The sequence below is a fragment of the Falco rusticolus genome, chromosome 6 (assembly GCF_015220075.1).
Source record: "Falco rusticolus isolate bFalRus1 chromosome 6, bFalRus1.pri, whole genome shotgun sequence".
NCBI classification, from domain to species: Eukaryota; Metazoa; Chordata; class Aves; order Falconiformes; family Falconidae; genus Falco; species Falco rusticolus.
This window is the reverse complement of record NC_051192.1, coordinates 3894269-3922127: the sequence shown is the minus strand read 5'-3', so window position 1 is coordinate 3922127 and position 27859 is coordinate 3894269. Positions and strand designations below refer to the sequence as shown.

General features: G+C 42.2%; 2 protein-coding genes across 8 annotated transcripts; one reads left to right on the top strand and one right to left on the bottom strand.

The window, feature by feature from the left end:
- APLF (aprataxin and PNKP like factor) lies at window positions 1-25520 on the bottom strand. Of its 7 annotated transcripts, none has more exons than XM_037391650.1 (9): window positions 25436-25520; window positions 24161-24312; window positions 22631-22757; window positions 19749-19930; window positions 16703-17091; window positions 9542-9667; window positions 7063-7109; window positions 5730-5768; window positions 1-966 (listed from the first exon to the last, which is right to left on the bottom strand). In XM_037391650.1, the coding sequence occupies exons 2-9, from the start codon at window positions 24257-24259 to the stop codon at window positions 761-763; spliced, it is 1215 nt and encodes a 404-aa protein (XP_037247547.1). In that variant the 5' UTR covers window positions 24260-24312; window positions 25436-25520; the 3' UTR covers window positions 1-760. The 7 variants fall into 7 exon arrangements, with proteins under 7 accessions (XP_037247547.1, XP_037247549.1, XP_037247551.1 ...); XM_037391652.1 differs by lacking the exons at window positions 24161-24312; window positions 25436-25520 and adding exons at window positions 20362-20541; window positions 21734-22013 and having other exon boundaries at window positions 22631-22719; XM_037391651.1 differs by lacking the exon at window positions 1-966 and adding an exon at window positions 2147-5434.
- FBXO48 (F-box protein 48) lies at window positions 25441-27859 on the top strand. Its single transcript, XM_037391657.1, has 2 exons — window positions 25441-26006; window positions 27406-27859. The coding sequence occupies exons 1-2, from the start codon at window positions 25713-25715 to the stop codon at window positions 27565-27567; spliced, it is 456 nt and encodes a 151-aa protein (XP_037247554.1). The 5' UTR covers window positions 25441-25712; the 3' UTR covers window positions 27568-27859.

Sequence of the window (27859 nt, the reverse complement as noted above, 5' to 3'; positions counted from 1 at the left end):
TGTTTTTTCCACAGTATGTTACAAGTTTAATTGTGCAAAAAACCAGTCACCAAGACTTCAGCTTTGTTGTGAACTGAACATAATTCCAGTGAGGTACAGGCATGGGAAGAGGTCCTACTGTAATTACAGCAAATACACCATAATCATTGTTTAGACAACCAAGCGGTTCGATAGGCTGATATACTGTTCTCAAGTGATATACACATTCTGTATTCAACTCCTGCACATCAAGAGAATCAAAGAAATGACACCCAAGAGGAAAGCCAGTAGCACTGCACTAACTCAAAAGCGTTAAAAAATTTAGACAAACCCCCCAGTGATGGCCAAGAAGTAGTCTGCGATACTGCAGGTGGGCAGTGTAACTCCCCTTCATCCAGCACTGTATATACTGTCTTTCAGCAAAAGAAAAGGCTTTCCTAAGGCCAGTATTTCTTTCAAGCACTGCAAGAAGAAGCATTAACAACCTTTAAAACTGTATTTCAAACTATGAAATACCAATGGTGTTGCATAAGAGATAAATGAGGGGGGGGGGGGGAACCACAAAAAAGTTTCAGAGCTCAGTCCTCTGGCTCCACCACTTAATAAAACAAAAAAACCCATATGGAAAAGAAAGGCATTGCTGAATCCCCTCACCCTCATTAAAATCCTCCTGCAGTGACTACATCACTGAGGAAAAAACAGTTTTCAAAGCAGGCCCCCTCCTTACACACCCATGTTTCACCATAACCAGTTTGGACATTTGTAACATCGTTCCATGCAGCTACTTTTTGGTTCTAACAAAGCTAGACGCTTCTTGCAAAAGCATTTCAACATCTTCGTTATCCTTGTCTTCTGAACTTGGTTCCCAGTCAGAGTCTTCGTCGGTAGGTTCGCACTCCTCTTCCTCATCATCTCTAAAGCTGTCACCAAGGTCATACTCATTTGGTTCATCATCATTGGCACCGTCTTTCTCCACAGCCCTTTCTCCTGTAGGGACAACAATGCCATATATTCATGAATAATAAATACAGAACTAAAGAGACCTTGCAGGGGCCATCTAGTTAGCCCCTCTCCTCAACAGGAGAAAGGCTCAACTAAAGCACTCTATCCAATGCTGACAGTTTTGTGTTTGATTTTCAAGACTGTTATGAAAAGCTGTATCATCCCTCTCTGACCACTTCTGCAGGGCTTACCAGTCTGATCAATTAAGAAAGTTCTCCCTAGTGGCTTTTCTTCCAGCACTTGGAAAACAGTAATCAGGCCTCTTCTGACAACATCTTCTGATATCAGAAGAAACCAGTATCAGACAACGTCTTCTGACAACTTCCTTCCTGAAGCAGTGGCATACACAATTTCCCTGGTCTTCTTCCTGTTATTCTGTACCTAACAAGGCATCTTTCTTGGCATTTAGCCCCTAGCTCTTTCTAGCAGCTATTCTGACCCTAAATTTTCTGCCTGCACCATCCATATTTACTTAGGGCTACTTTACTCTTGCGCTTTGGAATCTGACATGGCTTTGACTTCCATTCACTTCCTTCCTGAGCATTTCAGGTGAGCAAAGACACTCTCATAGATCACTCGCTCCTACGCTCTCAACTTGGATCTGTGCTGGGTAGTCTGTGCTTCCCCTTTTCTGACACAGGTTCAGGAAACAACAAATGCTGAACACTTCTTTCCTGGCTGGAGGCAGCCTACCCCATTCCCAGTTCAGTCTACTCCTATCGCACTGCTGTCTCATCTGCTGCCTATCCATCTTCTGCACAACCTACACGTTGTGATTAAATTGCCTTCTGTCTCACAGTATGTCACAATACTCTGTACTGGCAGGGAATCAAAGACTTGGAAACCTCTATGTATGAGAAATGGATGCTGCTCACAGCATGTTCTTAAACTTTTTTTAGGCAGCTTGTCTTGCAGTCATCCTTTAATTGCTCAAATACGTTGGCATATTTAAACCAATTCCCAGAGACAGGGTAATCCTGCTTTTTGAAGAAGCCTTATCTACCTGACTTGGTAGCATCTGGGCAAAGTTGCCGCCATAGCAGCATTGCCTTCTCCTTTGACTTACCAGTAGCTGTGAACCTTTAACAAGTTGATTTCCACTGCTTTTGGACTTTGCCAGATGTGCACACCCATTGCTCTACCAGCCTATGCTACCTCCCTTTTCCCTACATGCCCGCAATTCCTAACTAGCCACCGTCTGTTAATGTTCCACTCATGTTATGCTGCCCTTAAGTCATACCCCTGAGTAAAGCTGTATTTGTTCCTTTTCCCCCCAGCCTCCGCTTTCTGCATTCTTCTCTCATCTGGAGATAACCTGTCAATGATCTCATACAAGTCATTTATCTGTTAGGCAGTTCTTATCATCTTTTATATGAAACTAGAAATGTGCCTTTTCTTCTCAGCTACACAACCCAGTCCAAATCAGCCATGTTTATATCAACCTCAAGTGTCTTCGCAGCTTCTTGAAACCTCGGGTCAGAGCTCCAGACACTCAAGCTGTGCGTGTGGTGAACAAGCAAGAACACCAGCACCTGATGTAGTCAGATCACATCCTCTGTCAGTTACATTTTTCTGCTAGTGGGAATGTTACTATTCCAGCATTATCTTATGGTCTGATTAACATTTTATACTCTATAGCAGCTTTCACCCAAGGTTTTCAAAAGCATTTACAGTAGCAGTCAAGTCCCTCAAAGGTACACAATTTTATGGGTGAACTGTGCTACAGAGGCACCCAATGACTACCTCGAATAGAGTCAGCCATGTGTGACGCAGCCGATACTACAACTGAGAGATATCCTGTGGGCAGCAATCTATACTGTGCACCACCTAGCAGAAAATCCTGAAAATGTCCAACTGTCAGTTTCAGCTGTAAGCCCATATGATGCTTGCTAGTTTACTGTTTACCAGACTTTAGAGGAAAGTAATCATGCCCATGTTTACCCATAACAGCAGAATTTCTTCTAAGAATCACGGACTATGTTGTGCAGAAGGAATTACGTCTCAGAGGGAGACGCTGAAACAAAGATGCTAAATACATTAAGAACAAAACCTCCCTTCTCAAACGAGGCCTGTGAGAATAGTAAGCCCAAGACCTGCTTAGCAAAGAAAAGCTGCTCTTACAGCACTGCAGGTATTTTACAACAGAAATAGGAATTCTGCAAAAAATACTGATGACTTCCATATGTTTCCTACAAATGTACGAGGAGCATACTATGTTTTTCATCCCCATCCACCAATGTGTTTAGATTTCAGCAGCAAATGACGCACTTCCGTCCAGGTCTTCTCACGCCATCTCTTTCTGCTATAGTCTCATTCAGCTCCACAGCCCCTGAAGCTGCTCATTAAGCACAATTCTGCCTTTCCCCTGTTCCATATTTATAAAGATGACCTTGAAACATTCTCTGAAAGTATGTCCTTTACGTGGGGAGAAAAAGCTTGCTGACCACCCCTTTCCACAGGGTTGTATTTGGAAATGACCTGATCAGCTTGCTAGATAACATACAAAGAAGTGTGTAGGAGAATTATGCATAGTCCATAGCCACAGCAGGTCGTTCATCCCAGTAGCAACAAGGTAGTAAGGTCATTCAGCAGTGACAATGTAATGACAACGTAACTCTAGCCTTTCTCCTTTTTTTTTTTCCTTCGTCTCTTACAGCTATTCCCCCAGTAATTAGCCTTAGACTATTTCTCAGAACACAGAACACATTCTCTATGGGCAACTTGGAATCCATCTCGTAGCAATTACACTAACGATGTTAAAAACTAAACGTGGCAAGTACCATGTAGATGGCACCCTCCTTCTCTTGGCTGGTGGAGTTTCAGTACACTTGTACGGAAATTAATCCTGCTGTGCTTACCAGTGCAGTTGTGCCAAACAGCACGAAATAAAGGCTAATGGAACCCTGCCTGTGTGATCTTGCATGGCTCGGTACGACCGCCTCAGATGCGAGCTTGCTGAGTGCAACCTTTTACAGGCTTTGCCCTCAAGACAACTAAGCAAGCCAGTCAACAAGATATTGAGGGGAAAAAATAAATTTAAAAAAATCATCAAATACAAACAGAACTTTAACGAGTGAATTACCTTCTTCCCACTGTGCATGGAATATCAATTTTTCCCTGGTTCGTTCTTAGGAAGAGGAGTTGAATTTAACAGACTGAATTTCACTCCCACGTCAAAGTTTTACACGCTTACAAGAGAAGCACTTTTCCATCCATAGCCATACCTGGCTGACCACCTGCCATGAGCTGCACGCGCAGGATCTACCATTCCAGTAAGGAAGGTGTTCTTATGAAAGGCACAGCTACAATTTAAAACCTTCAAGATTAGCTTTAATTAGCTTCAGATATGCACACAGTCCAGCTTGCTGCATTATAAAGTCTTAACCACTCGCTGCACTTACAATGCTGCTAACAATTTTCACCACTCTACAATGCACTTTTCTGCAAGGCAGCGGCGATCAAGATGGGGCTCGTACTTGCACCATGGGATGTGGCAAAGCATACAGCTAACAAGTATGCCTCAGAACACGCTAGTGCACAGATACAACCACACCAAGCATTCAGTGGCAGCGAAAGTACACACATACATGATAAGGAAATGGGATGGGAAATAAATTTCTGAGTGGAAAGCAAGTCACAGAACAGAATGGAGGCCAAAACACTTTGTCTAGAAAACTACAGCTATTTGCACTTCAATTTACTTTCTCTAGAAGGCGTATCTCTCTATTTTGAAGATTTCTTTAGGAAATGTCCAGCCACACCTTGGTGATCTCAAAGACATCAAGTTAGTTCCCACTTCCACTCGAGAGGCAGCAGTTCCACATCCTCATGCCTTGTTCAGGCCAGTGAACGTAAAGACGGCATATTATCAGACTATCAGACTGCTCTTCAAAGCTCACTTTTAAATTCTTTTAGAAATAACAGGAAGCTTCACATTTGGAAGCTGAAACTGAGACACAAAAGATGCCTGGAAACAGACCTAAAGGATATTTAAAACTGGAGCCCATGCACCTGCAACATGTAAGCTAATATTATTGGCAGCAGCAAAGCAAGCTAGGTGTACTACTGGTGAATGGAGGAGATACTCATACACAGTATTACAGGTTACATTATCAAGAGAGACTACAGCTTGCCTGTGATACTACGTAATGCTCACTGATGCCTAGAAACTAAAGTTTGCAGGACACAGGCGTAGTTTACAGTGAATGCCGCCCCCAGCTGAAAGGCATTACCCTTCTTCTACACTTCAGTCCTAACAAGCCTGTAACAACAATACCTCAGAGTAAATATAAGAAAAGCTCATCACCACATCCACAGGTATCATTTGAAAGTTATTTCGAGGTCAATGCAACGCAGAAGGAATATCTCAATGTTTCAAGAGCCATCAGTCTTCATGGGGTAACCTTAACTAGCTGTGGATGAACTATTGGCTCCTTTCGTCCTATTATGAACCCTGTTTAAGGAAGGAAGGAAGAATTGGTTTGGTCACACTCGTCTCTCCTTAAAACATTTGTTTGTTTCGCTGCCCGCTTCCAGGGAAGTACAGGTGTGCTCAGCCAGGACGCCTGGCACAAATCCAATTCAGCACTATTACTTGTGAAAAAGGAAGCAGAGTTTTATTAAAATAACGACTACCTTCTCCTCAGGTAAGTGTTATCAAGCATCTCCAGCACTACTAAATGCCCAAAACCCAAAGCAGATCAGTTGCATCCCATGATGATGTGCCCGTTCATACCATCAGAACATACCATTTTTTGAAGTTCGTTGTCGTGTTCGTCTTTCAGTTACTAAAGAAAGAAATGTTATTAGTCAGGTCAGAGTACAACATAGCAATAAGGGTTATTCCTAGGGGTTGCTACAACAGAAGACTGACTTATTAAAAGAAATGCTGCAATGGTTGTGCTGTCTTCACAAGTGTAAAAACTACTCTGCTGCCCCCAAAAGACCTTTTTTTTTTAATTAAATGATTCTTGAAAGATTACCCAGATGAACAACTCTTACAAGTAGGAACCATGCTGCCTGTAGACAAATGTCATCAGTACTGGTTGCGGTTTTTAAAGCAGAAAATTGCAGTATTTCAAAGCATTTAAGTATTTCACACCATTGTTTCCATAAATGCAATTTCTCCTTATTAACCATAGAACCATAGAATGGTTTGGGTTGGAAGGGACCTAAAAGGTCATGTAGTTCCACCCCTCCTGCCAGGGGCAGGAATACCGTCATAATCCTGATTTTTTAAAGTAAAATGCATTATCATTACATTTCCATAACTGTTCTGCTCTAAAGTATTGCTCTTTGCATTGGGAACTAAATTGGAAAAAAACCCTCCAAGTCCAATAATTGAGAAGAAGCACAAAAAAATGCAAAGTATATCTCTGAATTACCTAAGAACAGACAAAATGTAAACAGTACATTCCCCTGTGTTTTTCAACAAGTCTAGTTACTGGAACATATAAAGACTTTTAGAATATAAGCTCAGATTCAGTTTTAATTATATCCTCTCCAAGCCTCAACAGAACATCCATGCTATGGGGATGGGAAAAAAAGCTATAGAAAAAATTTACCGCAGTATCCATTTGAAATGTTGAGAAATACTTCAGTGTATTCCCTGTTTTCACTGTAATACTCCAGCTCCAAATGGAGGAAGCAGAATAGAGAGATCTGCTAAGATCACACTACACCATGCTTAATTTTCAAAAAAACCTGTTAAACTCATGAAAATAGCCACCGGCCACGTGGCATGTTTCTCAAATCCTAAGATACAAAGCATACAAACTACATCAATGGTGTCTGACCCAGACCATCTTGCTTCAGTTGAAAAACATTTAAAAAAGTGAATGTTAAGTGTGCAGCGGCCAAGCAACCTGAACTTCCTTATCAGTGTCAATGGCAGCACCTCATGCTTAAGAGCAAGGGCGCAGGGCAATACAGAGCAAGCCGCAAATGCAGTGTTACTCACTTAAAGCATTTTATTCCAAGGTTTTGGCATCAATTACTGGGTTTGGGGTTTTCCCAAATTTGGGAAATTTGGGAAAATTTGGGTTTGGGGTTTGTTCAGCTATACTGAACAACTTGGCTTACCTGGAGGTGCACTGTGCTTGTATTCTAGCTTATGCTGTGGATTCTTCCTGCAAAGAAGAAAACAGCACAAGTTTGATTTGCCACCTTGTTCCACGCTTAACAAGAGCTCAGCAAGTTCCCAGAACCCCTTTGTATTTTGTGAATAATTTTAATTTCTTTTTAAAATAAAATTCTGTGACCAGTGCTTTAGTGCAGTGTCTCAGCATATCGAATGTAGGGTGAAAAAAAAAAAAGGGTTCAGTAAGAGTTCCTCTTGTTTCGGCCTTTAATTAAAAAAAAAAAAAAAAGCTGATCAAAACCAAGAGATGAGATAGTTCCCAAAGTTGTAAGATGAGATGCATTTGTTCAGCATAATAAGAACTGATCCAATTATTTACTCTCACTAGAAACGAAACCAGAACATGAACCTCTGGTGCATAAAGCACAATGCACGCCCAGTGCATCACAAGTCTGAGATACCAGGCAAAGCTTCAATATTCTGCAACATAAAGCTACAAATCACATAGTTTGGGAAAATTATTGCTTGTCTCAAAGTAGTATCACAGGGAAAGGACACAGAAGGATTGTTAAGAGAGATTATTCATTTCTGCAATATGCTGCTGCAATCCAGAAAGTTCAACATACAAGTGTGTATGTCTTCTATTAAAAAACAGCATCAATGCAATGAAAAAAATTAAATTAAACTTACTCTTGGATCTGCAGTAAATGCTCCCCTCATTCAGGCTGTGATCCAGGTCATAACACGCTGGTTTATCCCCCTCCACACACCCCCACCCCCCAAGCAGTTATCCAATGCTGTTCTAATATTTTAACTCGGTCCCACTTACATCGTGCTAATCAGTTGTGTTAGTGTATTAGAGGCTTTTCTCAAGGCTGCACGTTAAAATAGTTTCAGCTCAATTTACTGTTTTGCAGAAAATTAAAAAAAAATATCCAACTTTGGAAGAAAACTGGATCAGTTGTCATAATTTTTGCTTCTGAAAAGAATTAAAGCCCACTATTTAAGAATGACATACCACGTGACATTGCTTGAAACACAAGATTAATTTCTGTAACTGCAGAATTTTGGGGATATTTTACAAAACACCCTTGCTGTGAAGACCGCCTTGTAAAACTAGTTATTTATTTGTTTTCTTATTCTTCAAAACCAGCATACTCTTCAGTAGAAATACCTTATTTTCATGTCAAATAACGTGACAAATTCACATACTTCAAGTTGATTTACAGTTTTATGGCTACTGCTGTCCTAAAGTACATTACAAGTGCATTAGAAGGGATAGTTATCTGAATAAAAACATGCAAGTACACCTTTTTATTAAATACACTGTACTGTAACAAAAACAGTTGCCTAATTCAGTGTTTTGCAAGTATTGTCAGCATCAGAGCATTTGATCCCAACTCAAGGCATAGCATTTAGATAATTCAATTATGTATTCAAGTAGTAGCCAGCGGATAAAGACAACAAAAATAACATGAAAACCCTTCAAATGACACCTGTTGCTTCTACCCCCAAAAGAATAAAACACAGATTAAGAAAAGATCAACTAATGCAGCACAGGAGTTGTCTTACCTGCAAGGGGAGACAGTTTTAGTTCCGTTGTACTCCTGGAAAGCATGTCGGCAATTTCATGACCGGTATAAACCCAGATTTCTCCTCCCGAGATGAGAAATTCATCTCACAGATGTTTTTCAGATGAGAAATACTTCTGTGTTAGCTGAACGTAAGATGGCTTTTTCCTAAAAGCTACCCTCATTTTCTTACATTTTGGAAAGAACACGCTCTTTAGGATCATCACACTTCCCAGGAGAGAGAGAAAATGGTTTTGCTCAAGCACAATCTTGAACAGCAGCTGTTCGTTTCAGTATGCCCCCACAGAAGGGCTGTTGCCTCAAAATATATCCTTTTGTCCATTGCACCAATTACAAAGCAGTCATTAAACTCTGCTAAATAAAAGTGTAAAACCTAGATGTTGAGAAACAACTGGAACAAAAGGATCTTTTGAATCAACAGTGGTTAAAAGAAGCAGCAGTCTGCCATGAACTGGATTTTCTTGCTGGTACCTAAATTATGCTTGCTTACACATCAAATACAGATTAAAACAGAGTGTTTGTACAAAACCTCAACAAATATTTTATCAATATCTAAACTAAAAGTTACATATCAGGAACAACGCGTAACAATAAATTATTGTTTCTATACAAGAACAACAGTTTACTACATGTTGAAAAGTGAAAAAGTTTTGATTTTTGGGCCGCTGAATAGGTTTCAAAAGTCAAGTCTTCAGGTTCGCCAGCTGAAATCACAAAAAAAAATTTTGCACAGACTTGGGTGCTTTAAAGGTAGAAGTCTGTCCACAGCAAATTTTGGAAGGCCACAGTCGAGGTTTAACATCACTATCCTATAGTCATTTTGCAGCTCCAGGGGAGAACATTCTTAACCTGTAAAACAAGCCAAGCCATTTTGCACAGTGCTTCTTACCTGTAACAAGCCGTTCCATACGGACATTCAGGCCGGTTATCTTTGTTATCCTGAGTTACGAACTCTGTTTCATGATAGTCATCATCATGAGGGTGACTGAACTGCTGAAAGTGAAGGGGATTCTTCCTGCAAAAGACAAAGATAGATCAAGAACCGACTATTCAATTTTTACGCAAGAAGGTGGAGACGAGAAAGGTGTTACTGAATCAGTGACAACTCATTTTTCTGTGGTTACAGAAAGAGCAGCTTTTAACGTTTAACTTTATGCAGAATGTAAGACCTGCTTTCAGGGTAAGAGAAGAAAAATTTTGTCTCAGCACATGCCACAAGAGGTTAAAACACGAATTCTCCTATTTGCCACCAGCTTCAAGTTTCAGACCTCCAACACATACACAATCTACTGATGTAGTCATATAGCACGAATCTTACTGAGCAGCTTGCTCCGTTAGGACTCCCTCTGGAGCTATGCAAGTGCCGTACAAACCTCTCGCAAAGTCTCAGCTCAAGCTGCAAGGATCACCCATGGCAGCTGAGCAACTGCAGTACTGGAGACTTCCCACGCTCTCCGGTGATCACCTGTGAGCTTTAGGCAATACGTCTCAATCATTCTGTTCCGTATGAAAGTTACTTCTCACTTGAATACTTCAAATGCCAGCGTATTATTCCAGAGGGATGAAGTACTGAGGCCTGAGCAACAGGCCCCGACCCAAAGCTGACCTCTAGACAAACCCACCAACCAAACATTAAATATATTTAGTATCCAAACATTAGCGAAATATGCACGATCATTAACTATGTATGACCATCAGCAAAAGACAGATAAAATATAATCATTAGTGAAGATACCGTGTGTCCAGCCTTGCTTAGAGGCAGGTGGTCAAGGCCATGAAACCAGGTATTTTCTGTGGTTAAAATCCAGTAGATACAGGAATCTCCCTCGGGTCCTCCCTGAGCCCTGGCCAGGCTTTGGTGGGATCTGACAGGAGAGTGAAACCAGATGTTTCTGCATTCGAAATTATGTGAACTTGTTTATTCCCTAGCATAAAAGCTGGAGCCTCTCGCAGTGACATTGGAGACCTCACCCACCAGATGCCCTGCGTAGGACTTCCCAGCTGCCGGGACAGGCTCTCCAGATCCTTGCTGCAACAAGATCCCCAGCGACTGCGGATCTGGGTGATGGTAATGTATTAGGGCAACTGGTGATGTATCTGTCTTAATCACGACAGCTAACGGTGAATAGTAATGATCGGGTGCATTGCCTTGCTTATCTCTTTTACCGCTTGAATCAGGGTATCATAGGCTAACCCTTTTGTACATGCATATGCCTTATTTTCGGCATTAATTTGAAACAAACAGTAAAGCAAGGTTATTTTGTGTATTGGTGTCTGTGTGCCATCTACCGACCCTGTCAATTGGCAAAACACGGAGCAGTCTACTGGACATGACGCTGATGGTGCTCTCAGGTTTGCCTTGGCTACCGTGGCATTTTATTTGAAATACCAAATCACAACGATGACATGAAGTTGTACCGTAAGACACAACTCGGAGCCACACCAACGTCAGTGATGAGAGCGCATTACCAGCATCCATGACTTCGTGCTCTACAACACTTAGTCGAATCCAAGGTGAGCAAGCAGTGAATACACATATATGCATCATTCAAAGGCCTTTTCTACTGCTTCTAGGCAACAGGCTTGCATGCACACCGTACAAGACACGGCAACTATAAACAACATCACTTAGTGAAGATTTTCTGTAAAGCGATGTTAAAAAGAACACAGAAAAACACATCATGACTTCCGGAGAAATTCATGTGACAAATCAAAAGACATTACATAAAAATTATGTCACAGTGTGAACATACTGTACTAAAAGCAAATCTACTTTTCCCCAATGATTTCTTTTAGACACTTTTTCTCAAGCGTATTTAAAAGCAAGAAATGGGAGATGTTTTAAGAAATGATTTTCGAAAAGATATCCGCAAAATACTTCTGTGATTTACCACATTAATTCCCAGAACACATAATCTTCAACATGTTTGTGCAAATTATAGAAGTTACCTGCTTGCCTCAAGCAAGAGGAACAACTTTAAACTAGAGCGAGTACTGCTTTAATTTGTACTTGTTACTGCTGCACTGAGAAACACAAAGCCAGAAACATGTATGTAGCTAGCCACATACACAACAGCTCCCTCACTGACCACAGGCATTCCTTCCTTTAAATTCACAACCGGCTCTTCGGAACTTTCTGTGGAACAGTCAGTATTAATTTCAGCATTTCAACTAACAACATAAGAAAAAAGCTTTTGTTACAGCTTTGGCAAAATGATTACTTGAGTGCTGTGAGCTCTACTAACCATTCAGGCACCAAAAAAAAAGACTAGATATTTAGTATTAATACTTTACATCTCCATTTGCCTGGCACCTTTCATTCAGGAAACTCAGCAAGCAAGCTACCGATAAACTCTTCCATGAGTTACTTATCAGAGATCCAGTGTCCCTCAGATCTGTTTACACAGGTGACAGACGCCTCGTCCTGGTCTTTTCTGTTAATTTCTGCAGACTGTAGGGTAAGTCAATACTGTTTCACTAGATATCATTGCAAAGTTGCATCTAGCAGTCTTTTATTCCACAAGTTCTCAGGGAACACCACCAAATTCAGGCTGGCTGCCTACTTCCTTTGCCATTGAAAAATAAATGGGATGAAACCAAGTAATTTTAGAGACCGCTTGCTTTGTTTTCTAAATGCACAGAGCTAACTTACTAGCAATACTAGCTAGAATTTTAATTCGGTCATTTGAAACACAATTCATCTTCTCAAAGGGATACAGAAGCAGCTAATGCTCTGTGAAATCATTTTAATACTTATTCCTACAATAAGATCCTAGTCACCAAGGAAAGAAGGCCTAACAGCTGTCAATTAGCTAACCTATTCTGTTTTAGGTGACAGCCAGTTCCTTTCAAAAATTTACTTCAAAAGCTATTTGGCCAATACCAAACAGCCCTTATTGCAGGAGAGAAAAAAAAAAAGAAGAGAGAGGAGAGAAAAGAGAGAGAGAGGAGAGGAAAGAGAGAGAGAGGAGAGGAAAGAGAGAGAGAGGAGAGGAAAGAGAGAGAGAGGAGAGGAAAGAGAGAGAGAGGAGAGGAAAGAGAGAGAGAGGAGAGGAAAGAGAGAGAGGGGAGAGGAAAGAGAGAAAAGAGTATAGGAGGAAGCAGTAAGAAAAAGGAAAGGGTCTTGATGTATGCTTCCTATCACTGGGCTTCAGGATTTTTTGGGCCAGTGGATGATGCTCCTCAAATTATACTTTACCTTTGAAGCACCTTAAACATGTCCTACTTCAGATGCTCAGGACTAGAAAAAAAAAAATATCATAATTTATCTTACCTTGATGTGGATAATTTATACTCACTCCACTTCTATATGTTGTGCAACAATATCCAGCAAAATGAAAAGAAGCAGAGAAGTGCATAGCTTCTATTAAGCAAATATTATCCCTTCTTGCAAAAATCTTCTTCCTTTTATTGGGACTTTGGTTGGTTTGAGGGTTGTTTGGGTTTTTTTGAATACAAGAGATGTCAGTTGTAAGAGCACACCATCTTTCATGCTGGAAGTTGCACTCCAAAGTTATTTAGTTTTACAACAAAACCTCGCTGCATAGGAATATGTTATTAGTATGATCAAAAGAAAATCATTAAGCTTAACTTGCACAAAAATTAACCAATGAAGAGCCTATTTTAAGAATAAAGTTTTAGGAGACCTGCCTTCTCATAAACATATACAGAAGCTCTGAATTTGTGTCCTTGCACTTTGCGTTGCAGAAAATTACACAAATAATTACACAAGTAAAACTTAGAAAGTTCTTCAGAATCAATGCAGTCATCTCAAGCAGAAGCTGAGTGTTGCTCAGTGAAATATTCAAGACAGTTTTCATCGATGCAGCTCCCAAAAGCATCTTAAAAGCTTCTTCTAAAGCAAATTTAAGTGGTAAGGTCAGAATCCCTGGCTCTTCATAATCACACGCAGGAGACTCCTGCCATCTCAAGGGCTTATTTTCTCAGCCTACTAAAGAAACTGGTAGTGAAAATATAATGAATTACCAGCACTAGCTGTAAAGCCATGGAATTCAAGTCTGAAGTTACAAACACCTTACACACACCTGCGGTGTAAGTTCTAAATTGTAAGTCTTATTAGAAAACAGGTCTCAAAAAAAGACAGATGCAAGTCTTTAGCTGCCAGATGTACAAGCTTAAGGTGAAATGAAAAATACTGATTTTCATAAACAAACAAACAAAGATCAAAGTATTTCGAAGAATGCACACACAAATCCAAAGGTTGGTTGAGCGTGCCCTGCTTTGACAGTTCCAGGAAAGGTTCACACACACCCAGCCAGCACAGAACAGTATCACTGGCTAGCAAAAGGACAGAACCCTGGACCAAAATTGTGAATGACAGTTTCAGAGATGAGAGTTCAGCTGTATCACACCACTACTATGCAGCCCTTGAAATCAGGGGGTGGGTTCGGATTTGGTTTTATTTTTAATTCCCTATTCTTCTAACTTGGGAAAAACAAGCAGCAGACAAGAAAATGAACCAAAGACAGTATTCAAAGGGTCAGCTCCTTGACAACAAATATAGTCAGACATAACATACACAGAGCACTTTGCCTCCTAGTGGTAACAGCAGTTTCTTTCGATTTGGTAAAAGCTTCAGACTACCACAGAAAGGGAATCTCACACTGAGGAGGACAACAAGAAGAATCTCTGGAGCGAGAGCTGTGAATCAAGCTGGATTCTTTCAAAAGCAGTGGTTTCAAATTCATAAACGAAGAAACTGAGCTATGGGTTACAAAGTTATTTCCTAAATGTTTCAGCCATGTGTTGTGTAAGAGACGTCTAATAAAATCAACTAAACTAACATTTCATCTTTTCAGTTTGTGCTGTTCTACCAGGCACCTACCAAAGGTGCCTGTCATATCCAGAAGGCAAGTATCTCTCAATAGGAGTTCACAAAATAAAGACTAGAAAACTGAAGAGCATTTAGTTATTGGATAAATGACATTTGATGACTATGAAACCTCACCTAGAAAGAACACTTTAAGGAAATGGCTTGGTTACCAAAGCAGTCCTCATTTGAGATGTTGACTCCTACAGCACCTTGTGTCAGATGACACCTTTCATAAGGTGAATGGAAGGAGACGAAAACCAACCACTCATTGTACTGAAAAGAGCACTCAAAGCAGCTTCTCTTCCTTAGCAACTCTACAAACCAGGTTTTGCTCAAGGAAAACACCACACAATGAAAAACTGAATACGCTACCCATGTGTTCCTTCAAAGCGTCCATTCACATCACACATGCGTACATTTCTGTCAAAAATAGGGGTAACTGCAACGGCTTGCTTTACTCCACCATAGCCATCTCATCGATGCAGAATGACTACTTAGTATTTGCTTTTAATGCAAGCCCACCAAGACAGACTACAAAGCACCTTTCTTTGCTGCAAACAAGCAGGTTTCGTCTCATGACATTTCCTGAAGATCAGAACCGATGGGTTTGATACTTCCTATTGACAAATTTCTCCAACAAAGTAAGATTTTGTTATGTGCTATTTCAGAGCATTCTTTTTTCTTATAAAGCAACGCTTCCCAAAAGTGCTGCCGCCAAATGTTTTAGAATAAAGACCCAAGAAGAAATGTGCACATGCAGACTCCTATTCCATATTACCTGTAACTAAAACTTGCCTTCCAAAACATTAGGAACCCTTCAGCATGTCAGAGCATTACACCAGCTTAACCCCCACACAGGGGAAAACTTGTCTGAGCAAAAAGAAAAGCAGCTGGAGCAAACTAAAGGCTGCATTTGTACTACCGGATCAGCTTGACTGCCTAATAAAACATGTTTCCCTCATAATCATTAAGGGCAAAAATTGAGATGCGTGAAAGTATGCTACATGTAAACTTGAAGTCTGTAGTGTTCGTTAATGCGACAGCTTTACGCTTTTGATATACCGTTACCTGCAGCAATAGGCACACCAAATACATACAAGAACCCCTTTACTTGTCCCGGCTTGTTTTCTGAGCAACCTCAGGTTCTACTATCGCTCAAGCCACTTGGGGGAAGAGGAAAAAAATACAAAAGCAATAATAGTAATAATAATTTCTTAAAAAATAATCACAGGCCCCCCTGTTTCCTGGATTAGCCTTATCTTTTGTGCTTCCAATGTACATGGATTTACCTGGAGCTCAAAACCTTCTCCAAAATGCAGTTTGCAGGTCACTGGTCACTTCCTAGCCTCAGGAACACCTCTAGATTCCTATCTTCCATTCAATACATTAACACACCACACTACAGACCTTTCCTGGGCAGAAAGAACTAGCAGGAGACCAGGCATGCAGCACTGGAGTTTTTTAACTTCGCTGCAACCTTTGTAGCGCACAAAACATCTGTATGACAGATCCTTCACCGTGAATCGAGGGGATATGAGTAGCAGAAAAAAAAAAAATAATATATTGTCCCTCAATTGAAGTATCACCAAAGACACTGACCAGGTAAAGGTACTGACCAGATAAGGGTTAACAGGGAGTTTATAAGTGTGTCTTGTTCGGGTTTTAAGGGGGGACCGAATGCTTTAAAAAAAACCCAAAAGTGCAGACTGGCCAAGTTATAACAAAAGTAGTTCTTCATTATTTAGGGATAACAAATAGTAAGTATTTTCAATATTCAGATCACAAAGCATGCAATAACTTCATCTTTCATAAAAATTTCAGCTGCTAATAAAATAAGCCTACAGGGTCTATGTTGGGCATTTCAATCATTTACATCTCTTCTCCCTGCTGGTACATGTACTCTACACACAGCGGGGTTTCTTTCTTTTCTTTTTAAAGTGGACCTTTGTTCCTTATTTCCTACGACACTGCATTGTTCAATTTGGTGAAGTAAATCATCCCTTGTTGAGGTTATATTGGCAGTTAGCAAGACATCCTGGCTCCTCCTCTTAGACTTTTAGAATTCTTGTTATGCCATTGGTTTCTCATCAGTCCCCTGTTTACCAAAAGATCTTTTTCAAATCAAAGCTTGTAACCACTTTACTGTTTACTCTTCTGTAGCTAACACAGTACTTCTTAATAACAAGCCAGCTTAAGCTAGTTTTATTTTTGCTTTACCTGTAACAGCCTGTTCCATACATGCAAGGTGTCCTCTTACGCTTGTTGTGTTTGGAGCTTTCTGAAGTATCTGCACTTCTGGTTGAATCAGAAATCTCAGTCTTGTAATCCAGATTTGCATCAGGCTCAAGAATCCCTTCCTGGGCACCAAAAGATTGGGAAGTCCTGCCCCAGTCAGCTTGTTGGCTTGTAGAACCAGTAATCTGCTCTTTGTTTTCTGTTTCCTCAATTCTATTTTCTTTACTGGAGATCTGACCTACTCTTTTAGACAATTTACTATGCAGCTGCCTATCTTTTTTTTCCAGAGAACTTCCAGGGGTTTTTGTTCCAGTCTTGCCATTTCCTTCCATGTTTCTCATGGTATTCTCAAGAGGAAATCCAGATGCATTCTGTGGAACAAGGTTACATTTTGAAGGACCTGAAAATGTACACTCTTCAGAATTAAAAGCTTTAAGGTAAACTCCGCCTCATCATTCCTGTTTTCAAAGTGAGAGAATCATAGAAGAGCCCAGGTTGGAAAGGACCTCAAAAGATCATCTGGTCCAGCCTTTAAAATCTTCTACTCCACTTTCCAAACTCAAGTTAGCTGCTAAATACACCTGCTGAATGAAAGGCTCAAGTTCAGAACACACACGCACTTTAAAGGAAAACTTATTCTAGAGCTCCTGTCCTCAGCTTCAGTTCCCTCACGACACGGTCAGGCTCCTCTCTCACCACCTCGTTTGTGAATAGTCCAAGGACTTCAGTTTAAACTAACTTTTGATTAGAAGTACTGCTCCTGAAAAAGGAATGCGGATTATACATGTGACAATACAGTAGCCTCTATAAGAACGTACCCTCCTATACAATAATCAATTTCAATCCCTTAAATAGCAAGCTAGATGGAAGATATATATTTATCTATATGCAGGAGATACAGGGAATTCATGACACATACCTTGAGCTTAATCCCACCCCAATAAATCTTAAACGCTTCAGCTTGTGACTCTAAATCATAAAAGAGTTTGTCAGTAGACACCATTAAGTAAAAATTTCCCTTTTGACAAATACTGCATTTTAAATTTTGGAACACACGTACGCTGAAAATAAGAGATGTGTGCTTTAGAAAAAGGATACGAGATACGTAACCAAGACAAGAGTACTGTCCCAACAACTGAGACGTCACCCAGAAGCAGACCTGTATCGAAGGCTGAACTACTTTGGTACATTACCAAACTATTCAAAAGTTTCTGCTCTCTACAGTTTATGATCTAAGTTCCTCCTCCAGGAGATGTATACTTAGTTTACATGGATGTGTTTGGCAGAGCTGGAAAATCAGGTGGCAGTTACCTATTTGATTTTGTTCCTTTCAATGCAAGCCTCATAAACTGTTAACCAAAACCCGAGGCAATTACATTTGAGCAGCGGTGTGATTAAGAAAGGGCAAAGTCAGAATTAGTATCAAATGATCCAGACAGCAGCAGATTTAGTAAGTCGGCTTGGAGACAAAGGTGACTTTTTTTATTAAGACTCCCAAATTAAGGCTCAGTAAACAACTGCCGCTTAGGAAATAAGCCTTCATTTGCAAAGCAGAACTAAATGACTCTAATTTGCCACTTCCACTTGTGACTTCTCTGCTACATACTTCATACTACGTATCACATGCCTGTATTGTATGTAATGAGACTAAACACTTCCACAGGTATGATGATGACTAGTTAAAAAACAGGTCGGAATCAAAGAAAACCAAAGACAACAGCGCTACTGGCACTCATTATGACACGTGTGTGACCTCTCTGCCATCTGGTGGCTGCTGGCACTTAAAAGAACTAAGAATCTTTTCAGTTCCTACCCTACACTACATTTTCTCAGTTGCCTTCATTATGACAGCAGCGGCGTGATTCTGGTTTTGATATCAAAATTCCAGTCTTTTAGAGCTCTCTAAGATTATTACTTGTGCTTGAACTAACCTATTATTTTTTCTGCAAAGTTCTGAAGGCAAGTACACTGTGCTTCAGATAAGAAATATTTCTAGAATGATTAGGAGAAAATAAGTAAGGCTTCATACAAGCTCACAAGTCAGAACACTTCTTCAGATAAAAAGAGCCACTACTTTATATCCCAACTATCCCGAAGGGTACGCTCGCCAGGAGTAATTCATTTCAGCTAACCTTAAGATTTAATTAAAAAACAAAACCCTAAGAGTTTTCAGTGTCAAAATCCACAAAGCATTATCAAGTAACGGTATTTTAAGTGTTTTATAGATCCTAGAACAGATCCAGGCAATTCTAATGCTAGAGATTAGAAACACCTCCCCCAGGCTGTTCACTTAAAGGAAAAGTCAGTGAAAGCCTCAGTTTGCTCTCACCAAAATACTGTTTCACTTTGGTAACGATCCTCCTCTTTTCATTACTAGCAGCATTTCACTGCCTATAAACGCAGCTGTAATTTGGGGACACACAGAGATTGACCAGCTGAAGTGTCTGTTCACTTATTGCCACAGAGCATTTTGGATTTCAGATTACTTTTTCTTGTCTTTCCTTCTTTTTTGACTCAGATTTTGAGATTGTGGCATAAGCACACTCCATGCTACCTTTCTTCAAAACGCAGCAGTTGCTACGCCATGTACCATCGTTCCCTGACCATAAAACTTTACCGAGAACAGCACGAGTTTGGGCAAAGTCCAGTACCACATTACATCAGTGTCATACCATCACCTACCCCTAAAAGGTTCTCGGAGAAAGAAACCACACACCAAGCCACTCCTAGGACCAGTACTTTGGCCCATGTCTACCAGCCTCTTGCTGTAAAGCTGAAAAGTCTGGTATTTCTGTGGAACTTTGGGAGCCAAAGTTCCAGATCCCAAGGAAGAAGTGCAAAAAACCTAGTCTCATGAAGGCTTCCACCACCCTCGCTATAGAGCTCTCCAATGGACTGGCATTTCAAAACAACTGTTGAACAACAAATTACAAGCAGAACACACGTAGACCCAGCCTTCAACACCACACTGTGAACTACAGTCTCAGTTTTTGAAATACCACGGTTCTTCCCTGAGCCAAAAAATTACCTGAGATGAAGGGACAGGCATGGAAAGACAGCTCCTTTTCCCTTGATCTTGCTCTTCACCTTCAAAATCCTCTGCAGTTTCTTCAGAAGCTAATCTCTTTTTCTGCTGCACATTTACTTCTGGTTTTAATGACACCATATTACTTTTTCCTCCTCTCCCTTGGCCTTTTTTCATTCTACTACCTTAAAAGAAAAACAAAAGGGTTCTTTTGGAATGCAACTTTTTACAGTGAAATCCTGACCACATTAGAAATCTACATCTGCGCTGAAGCAGAACATTGGGCAAAAAGCATGAGAAATAGCAGTGTTGGGCATGTGCTGTTTCAACCACACATTTTTCATTTCCTGCTTACAGGAATAAAAAGCATATTTTAGAATGAAACAGATGCTTGAGGGGCAAATTTGGAGGAAAACAATAAATATGTGGCAAAGGATATTCGGGATTGATGTATCAGTGCCACTGACAATTTCATTTACACAATAGGAGCGGATCAGTAAACTACTCGGTCCAAGGACAACTTTTACCACAGATCTTTTGTGTTACTATCACCTCAGATAACCACTTTATGCACACAAACATCAATTAGGACACAGCAAAATCAGGGTATGCCCACCTGCCTAGTCACCCACATCACAGCCCATTATTTCATCGGCCAGTAACCAACAGAAAGACAGCGAACGTTGTGCCTCCCATTGGAAAGCTTCACAGCTCAGAAAACCGCAAGATCTCTGTCCTGAAGTGGTATTTCTGGATACACAGCTGGGAGACAGCCAGGGCCATACAGCTCCATCTGCTGCAAAACGCATGCAGAAGGAAAATACTTGATGCCATTTTGCAAGACTTCAAAAACTCTCCCCCTTCAAAAAATAGCCATGTGCCAGAGTCATGTATACAAAGCAAGGAATGTTTCAAATTTTAATGTTTGACTTCAAAATCACAAACCAGTGTTACCTTCCCAGTAAGAAGACAGACAGGGGGAGAAGAAAAACAAAAAAGGGGCAGCCTTTTAGATTTACTCTCTACCTTTCTACCTTCCCACCCAATATCACCTTAGAAAGATGCAAACTGTTTCACAGTTTTAAGGAAATATTTTAGATTTGCAGAAGAGATCGGTTGTTTTATTAAAGCAGCCCATCCTAAACTAGAATCATTCCCTCACATAGGGATTTTTTAAACAGCTCCAGTAGTGTTCATACATATCCCTAGCTCCCCCAAGGTCAGGCCTTCAACAGCACACAGGTGTCCCTGGCCCACACAGCTTCAAATCTCTACAGCTACCTGACCAAAGCGTTCAGCCTTTGAAACAAACATTAGATACACACACATATCAAAAATTACAGTACTTGCGGAGACAAAACAAACGAAACCCCTCACCCTACACACATACACCCCCTCCAAACGCAAGAAAGCAATCACGCTAGCGCAGGACTAAAGACAGTCAGCAGAGGTCCTCTGGTACGTGCAATTTTTATATCTGAGGGAATAAGCCAGCAGGGAACAGTCTAGAGTTTGAAAGGGGAAGTAAGGGGGGGAAATGAAATCATAATAAAAAAAGTAGTTTCTTTTGCTTCTTCTAATTTTCTCAAAATTAGCTTCTGAGGAAAGGAATAGGCAGGGTAATCAATGGCATACAACTAATGTCTTTAAGCCACAATGGCCCAGGTCAATCTATACAGACACCTGCATTTACTATAGGATGTAAGAAGCAATCGGTCAGGCACCGCATGAAACACTTCTGCGGGCCTGCTTGGGCATTACACCACCTCAGCAGAAACAGGAGGTGGAAAGAGAGGCATTAAACTAGCTGTCGGACACAGAGGAGCGGACACACACCCGCCTGCCACAGTTCATACACTGAACACTGACTACCGAAGGAAACTCAGCAGTTAGCACCTAAACCACCTCCCCACAGAACAGCAAGCAGGGTGGGGCACGCCATCTTCAGTACAGAGAAAGACAGAAATTCTGGAGGAGTATTAATGTACGTAGTCATCATCCTCTTGTTTCTTGAGTCCTCCGGTCCCCGTGGTAAAAGCCATCAGAGCAGTAAGTGCCTTGCCGGAAGTTTGTCAGAGAATGTCTAGTGGCAGTTTTAGAAGTCTTCACAAGCTCCCAGGACCAAAGCCAGACACGCTAGCAAATTTTCTTGGGATTGTACCAAAGCTGCACCCTTGTGTCTCCCGTTGATAGTAACTTCACACAGTATTCTGCTGCCGCTACCGCTGATACACAGCAGCAGCAGTTTATCGTACATTCAGCAGTTTCCTTTTGCACAACAAACAAGAGGGAATGCAATATTATTTTAGCCTCATACTGGTAAGAAACTACTACGCTGTGATGAATTACTCCTCCTACGAAGTAACTTTGGACTAAATGATCAAGTTTGATTCAGTCACAGCTCAAAAACTAACACACAACACCACCCAAAAAACCCCACCTGCAAAACTTGTGAAATCAGAAGAATCTCACTTTAGAAGGGCAATACATGAGTGACTTAAAACGTTGAGAAGGCTTGGAATTAAAGGTACAGAAGCTACCTACAATTTGCACGGTAAACAAAACAGGCGAGTTTATAGGAAAGGGCTCCCAACACGCAGCTGTCCAAAGAGAGTATGTTACCTGGCATTAAAAAAAAAAACAAACACAAACCAAACCAAAACAAAAAAACCCACCAGAATGAAACCCAACTGATCAGAAAGAGCTCTGTCACACCCAGGACTGATGACAAAGGAGGCAGAAGTCAGTCTCTGTTGGCTGCCAGGCATGGAGCACGGGAAGAGAAGTAACAAATTAATACTTTCTACCACCACCATTACAATTAAAGTTATATCAAAGCACATAAATATATATTAGTATGCAAACGTACTACACTGCAAACCTACCTCCTTCCGTTAGAGGCTCAGAAATCCTCTGAACCAGGAGGTCTCTTTCCAGCATCCAAGATGGAAGCACTCTCTTTCTTTGAATAGATTTTGATGGTTTGCTTTCATTATCGCCAGAAAGAGGAACCTGAAAAAACATTTACTGTTTAGTACCTTTTCCCAGTTACAAAAGAGGGGAGGAAAAAATAGATCACAAGTTTGTACCAGTTATGCCCTTCAAATGCAGCCTGGACAACTACCTACTTTTTGGATGGTGTCCATTGCCTGAAATTATTTCTTTTTTTTCCCCACACTTCCCCCTCACTCAGAAAAAACAACATCTATAGAAACCTTCATGCAGTAAAAAAACCTCCTTAGACCTTTGGAGTAAATATCTGAAAGGCTACAAACTTAAGTTTCATAGAAGAGCCTTACCAGCACCTTGCTATAGAGTTTCCACATGTAGAGGTAAAGACAAACAGCAGGTTTAACAAACAAACACTTATTTGTCAAAAAAAAAAAAATTCCCAACCAACCAACTAAAAACCCAGAAAAGTCTTGCTACCCTTCTTTCAACTTACTTCTCTAGAAATGAACCACACTCTAAACCTTGGCTGCAAAAACAATGCAAATATACCAAAGTCATGTTCGACACATATTTCTTTACTGCAAGTAATGCTATCAGTTTGAATCTTTACTTACTAAAAGGTAAGTAGCCATCCAGGGATCTCAGCTACAGTAAAGGCTGATACTTCATTTGTTGTATGTAGTTATTATCTACTATACAATGATGTTGACCAACGTGTCCCTTCTAGCTGGATACACAACAGAAGATCTAAGAAAAATCCCACTTGCTCCATACACTATTTATCAGACCGTCTGAAAGCCACTTGACTTGGTAACATTTTCAAAAAGCAAAAGATGGTTTTTTTGAAAACTCTGTTTTGCTGGACAGCATGCTGGCTACCAGAGAAAAACTGGAGGGTTGGTTGTTTAGCTGTGTGTTTGTAATGGATCTTGACAACACAGCTCCATCACAGCTGTACGACTCAAATGAAATAGGCTGCTAGGACACAATAAACAGACACTATTTACAGGCAGCACAAGGTATCTACAGGGCAACTACAGGCTCTCCAGAGAGACATTTTAGAGGCTTCTAGGCTGGTTGGAAGAACAGCCATTCATTCCCCTGGACCTTCACAAGTACTGACAGGGCAGTAACTGATGCAGACCACACGACTGAACTGGACTTTGTTCTGTAGTACTGAAATCAGCTACAATATTGTTAGTTCAAAACATTCTTGTAGCAATGGCAATTTTTTTATATTTGAGAGAACGAACTACTGCAGCGTAATTATCATAAACAGAAATACACAATAGAAATGTATTTATATACTTGTATAGTATGGCATCCCAATCAATAAAACAACAGATATTTTGAGTTCCCAATTTGACCGTTGTAATTCTCAGGAAAAATAAAAAAAACATGCAACACCTTTTTAATTTTCAACACATGCTTACAAACATTAAATTAAAAAATTAAGCACTCACCAAACATCTGGAAGTAGCATCATTTTTTCTCATTTTTGCGGCTCCCTGTATCTCAGAGCTGGAACACGCTGCCTCTATTAACAGTGGACTACAAGACATCTCAACAGGATAAGCAGTTGGTGCTTCTTCTGTACCAGCCTCCCGATTTTTTTCTAAGAAATCAAAATCATTTTTAGCTAGTCAAACTCATCACAAATGTAAACACGTACTTTTTATTCAAACACAGAAGTTGGTCTGAATGCCATTAATTTTCCATTGGTGCACTTGTACACTGAAAACAACACACTCTTGCAACAACTTATCAAGGAAATAAACATGCCTGCCTTTCTGCCTTTAACTGAAAGTATTGTGAACAAAATGTTTTCCAGTCACTGCTGACCACTACTGTAGCATTTTGATGTTTAAGCACAGAATTTATGCTAGTCACTGCCATGACAAAACTTTGAGAAAGCTGAAATCACAGCTTTCTTGTGAAGCTATGCACCTTCCCAAAATGTAATTCTATACTAAAAGTTAGGAAATGTTAAGATACGGTTTTCAGGGTCAGATGCCCAACAAATCCAGCACTCCTTGGCAAGTTCACTCATGGAAGGCTGCCAGCATGCAGCGCTGACACCACGTACTCAGTTGCTGGGTTTAAAAGCTTCAGAGGCCCTGTCTGAAATGCCTTTCAGTCACGAAGCGCACCATAACTGCAACTGGTTTTCTTTCAACACTCTGCCCTTCCACTAGTCAATTCACTAGCAGGAAGAATGGGGTGTATGGATGGGACGCCTAATTGCTGCTGGACTCACTGCACAGCACCCCTCGGGAGCCACTGCCGCCCCCCTCAGCGTCCCGCGTTACAGGGAAGGCCCTGGCTGCCCAGCCGAGCTGCTCATCGCCTCCCGGCGAGAACCACCAGCGCCCAGGCCCTGCCCCCTCCAGCCAGGCCCCCCCAGGTGCCTCCCGGGAGCTTCCGGTGCTGCCGGGGCTCCCCCCGCGATGGTGCCAGCCCGGACCCGGGGCTCCAGCCTGTGCCCCTCTAGAGGCGGTGAATCAAGGCACAACAGGCCCCTGGCCTGGGGGGAGAGGGGGGAGAAGGTATCTGCCTGCAGCACAGCTCCGACCTGCACCCTTCCCCTCACGGGAGGCCGGGGGGGGGGGGGGGGGGGGGGGCGAGGCGGCAGCCGGGCCCCTGGGAGCGGGAGGCCGAGGGGGGAGGGCGAGGCTGCAGCCGGGACCCTGGGAGCGGGAGGCCGCGGTTCTGCTCTGCACGGACGGGCCGGGCCTCACCTCAGGGCCGGGAGCTGCCGCCGCCGGCGGGACGGAGCGCAGCCCGCATGAGCCGCGGGCGCCGCCTGATGACGCAACGACGTCGCGCGGCGCCCCAGCACCCCCTGCGGGCCGGGGAAGGGACAACCCCGCCCACCACCACCCACCCGTCCGCCGCTGCGGCGTGAGGCGGCGGCGCGAAGGGACATGGCGGCGGGCGGCGAAGCGGGCCCGGGTGCTGCTGGCTGCAGCCACCGCCGTGACAGGAGGTGGCCCGCCCCGCCCTGAGGCCGCGGGGATGGAGGGGGAGCGCTTGGCCGCCGCGGGACCCGCGGGGGGGGAAGGACGAGGAGGAGGAGGAGGAGGAGGAGGAGGAAGGGGTGACTTCGTGGCTGTCCTCCCTCCGGAGGTGAGCTCTCAGATTTTCAGCGACCTGGACGTTGAGAGCTTGTGTCACGCCGCGGTGACGTGTAAGGGCTGGCATCGCGCCATCGAGAGCGACGACGGGCTGTGGAGGCCCCACTGCCTGAGCGCCAGGGCCGTCTGCCAGCGGGAGATCGATGGCGATCGTGGCAGCGGGTACTCCTGGAAGGTAAATGTCACCTCACTGAGGTCACCTCGGCAGCAGCCAGGCTTCAGGGGTTGCCACTAAAAATACAGAAAGAAAGGACATCAGCCCGTCTCACCCGCCTGGCCTAACGGCCTGACGGGAGCGCCACAGCAGTGGTGGCGTGGCTGGGTAGGGCACCCCGGCGGCTGGACGGCTGGAAACCAACCAAAGGATGACAGCAAGCTGCCCTGCTTTGAACCCAGGGCCACATCTGGCCGCAGCCCAGGACCGCACCTCGTTCCTCCCTCACGGGCTGGTGCTGATAACCATCACGGTGCTAATAACCATCATGTCGAAGTCTGCACAGCCCTGACATGGAGGAGAAGCCACATCCCACTAGACAGGGCTGGGAGGGGACAGCATGTGCCTTCTGGTTGTATTTCATGGGGGTGGTTCTGCTGGTGAGGAGTAACTTCCCAGAAATTCATCCTGGGTAGCTCTGCTGCAGTATACCTTGAGCGACATGCATCCAGGAGAAAAAAAAAAAAACAAAACCACAAACCAAAACTGGGGTAGAGAAAAGGAAGCAAGCAGGAGCTCTGAGAAGCTATTTCAAAACTCTCCCCATACACCCCCAGTTACAGCTGCTCTCAGAATTTAGGGGCGGAACATGCTGGAAGATCTATCGCTGTCGAGTGCAGCCTGCAAGCTGAGGTAGATCAGGAAAGAAGTGGTTTCACAGTTAGTACTCCAGACCACCTAGAGAGTGATCCTCACCTCATTTTAGCAGCTGTGTTTGAGAGCAGAGGGGTGGTGGAGGAGTGAAGAGATAAGCAGCAGCAAAAGCACCCCAGTTCTGGACTCTGGACATTTCAGTAGAGGTGTTTCAGTGTGAAGCGAAGTCACAAGCAGGTAGTGGTTGCCCTTAGAATGCACAGATCTTACAACTCTTGCAGGAATCTTCAGGACTCCCTGCACTGATTCTCTATTTTAACTGGAGGGGATTTGAAGCAGAAGCCACAAACACACCAGGCCAGTGTTTTCTTGCACTAAAAGCCTGGCTGAAGGGAAGAATCCAGCCAACCTGCATTAAGAGCCCGAACAAGAGTTCAATGTCACAAATAACCTAAACAGGGAGAGGAGGTGAAAGGCACCTCTTTTAAGGAGTAAGATAAATTCCTGGTTTAGGGTTTTAATCTTTGACCCTCAAAGAATTGAGGCAAGAAGGAATTCTCCACCCAGCTTAGAACAGAAAAGTTGAAAGTAGACCAAGTCTCTTTTTTGGCAGCAGTGCACCTTCCTGGGCTTAGTGTCTAGATACCCAAAGACATGTTACACATCCTTTTTCTAGCATTACTCTTCCAATGCAAAACTTACCTATAATGTATGCAGCTTAGATCAGTTCATTTCCAAGATCTGAGCTGTCTTGTTTTTCCATCAGATCACATTACTGAGAAACTACTGGAAAAGCAAAGTGAAGCAAGAATGGCTGAGTGGGAAATACAGCAACATTCCTTCACAAAACAGCTTACCAGAGAAAAGCATGTATCCGATGGATGTTGACACGTGGGGAGAAATCCTGGAAGCAGAACTTGAGAGATGAGAAACCAGTGTTGGTTCTTCCAGCTCAAGGACTTCCTATCAACAACTTAGAGACTGCCAAACTGTAAATATTTTGCCGTTCAGTATCAGTTGTGTTTGCAAACATATGATGAAAGCTTCTAAAAAAAAATAACATTGTGTCTTTTTTTTATTATTTGCACTTTATCTGATTAATTTTCTGTAAAATTCTAAGTGAGACTAAATATTTAGTTGTAATTTTATATTTGTTACATTTAATATTTGGCTGTAAAGATGTTGATTGTACTTTCAGTTTGCACTTTTTATTTTGGAAG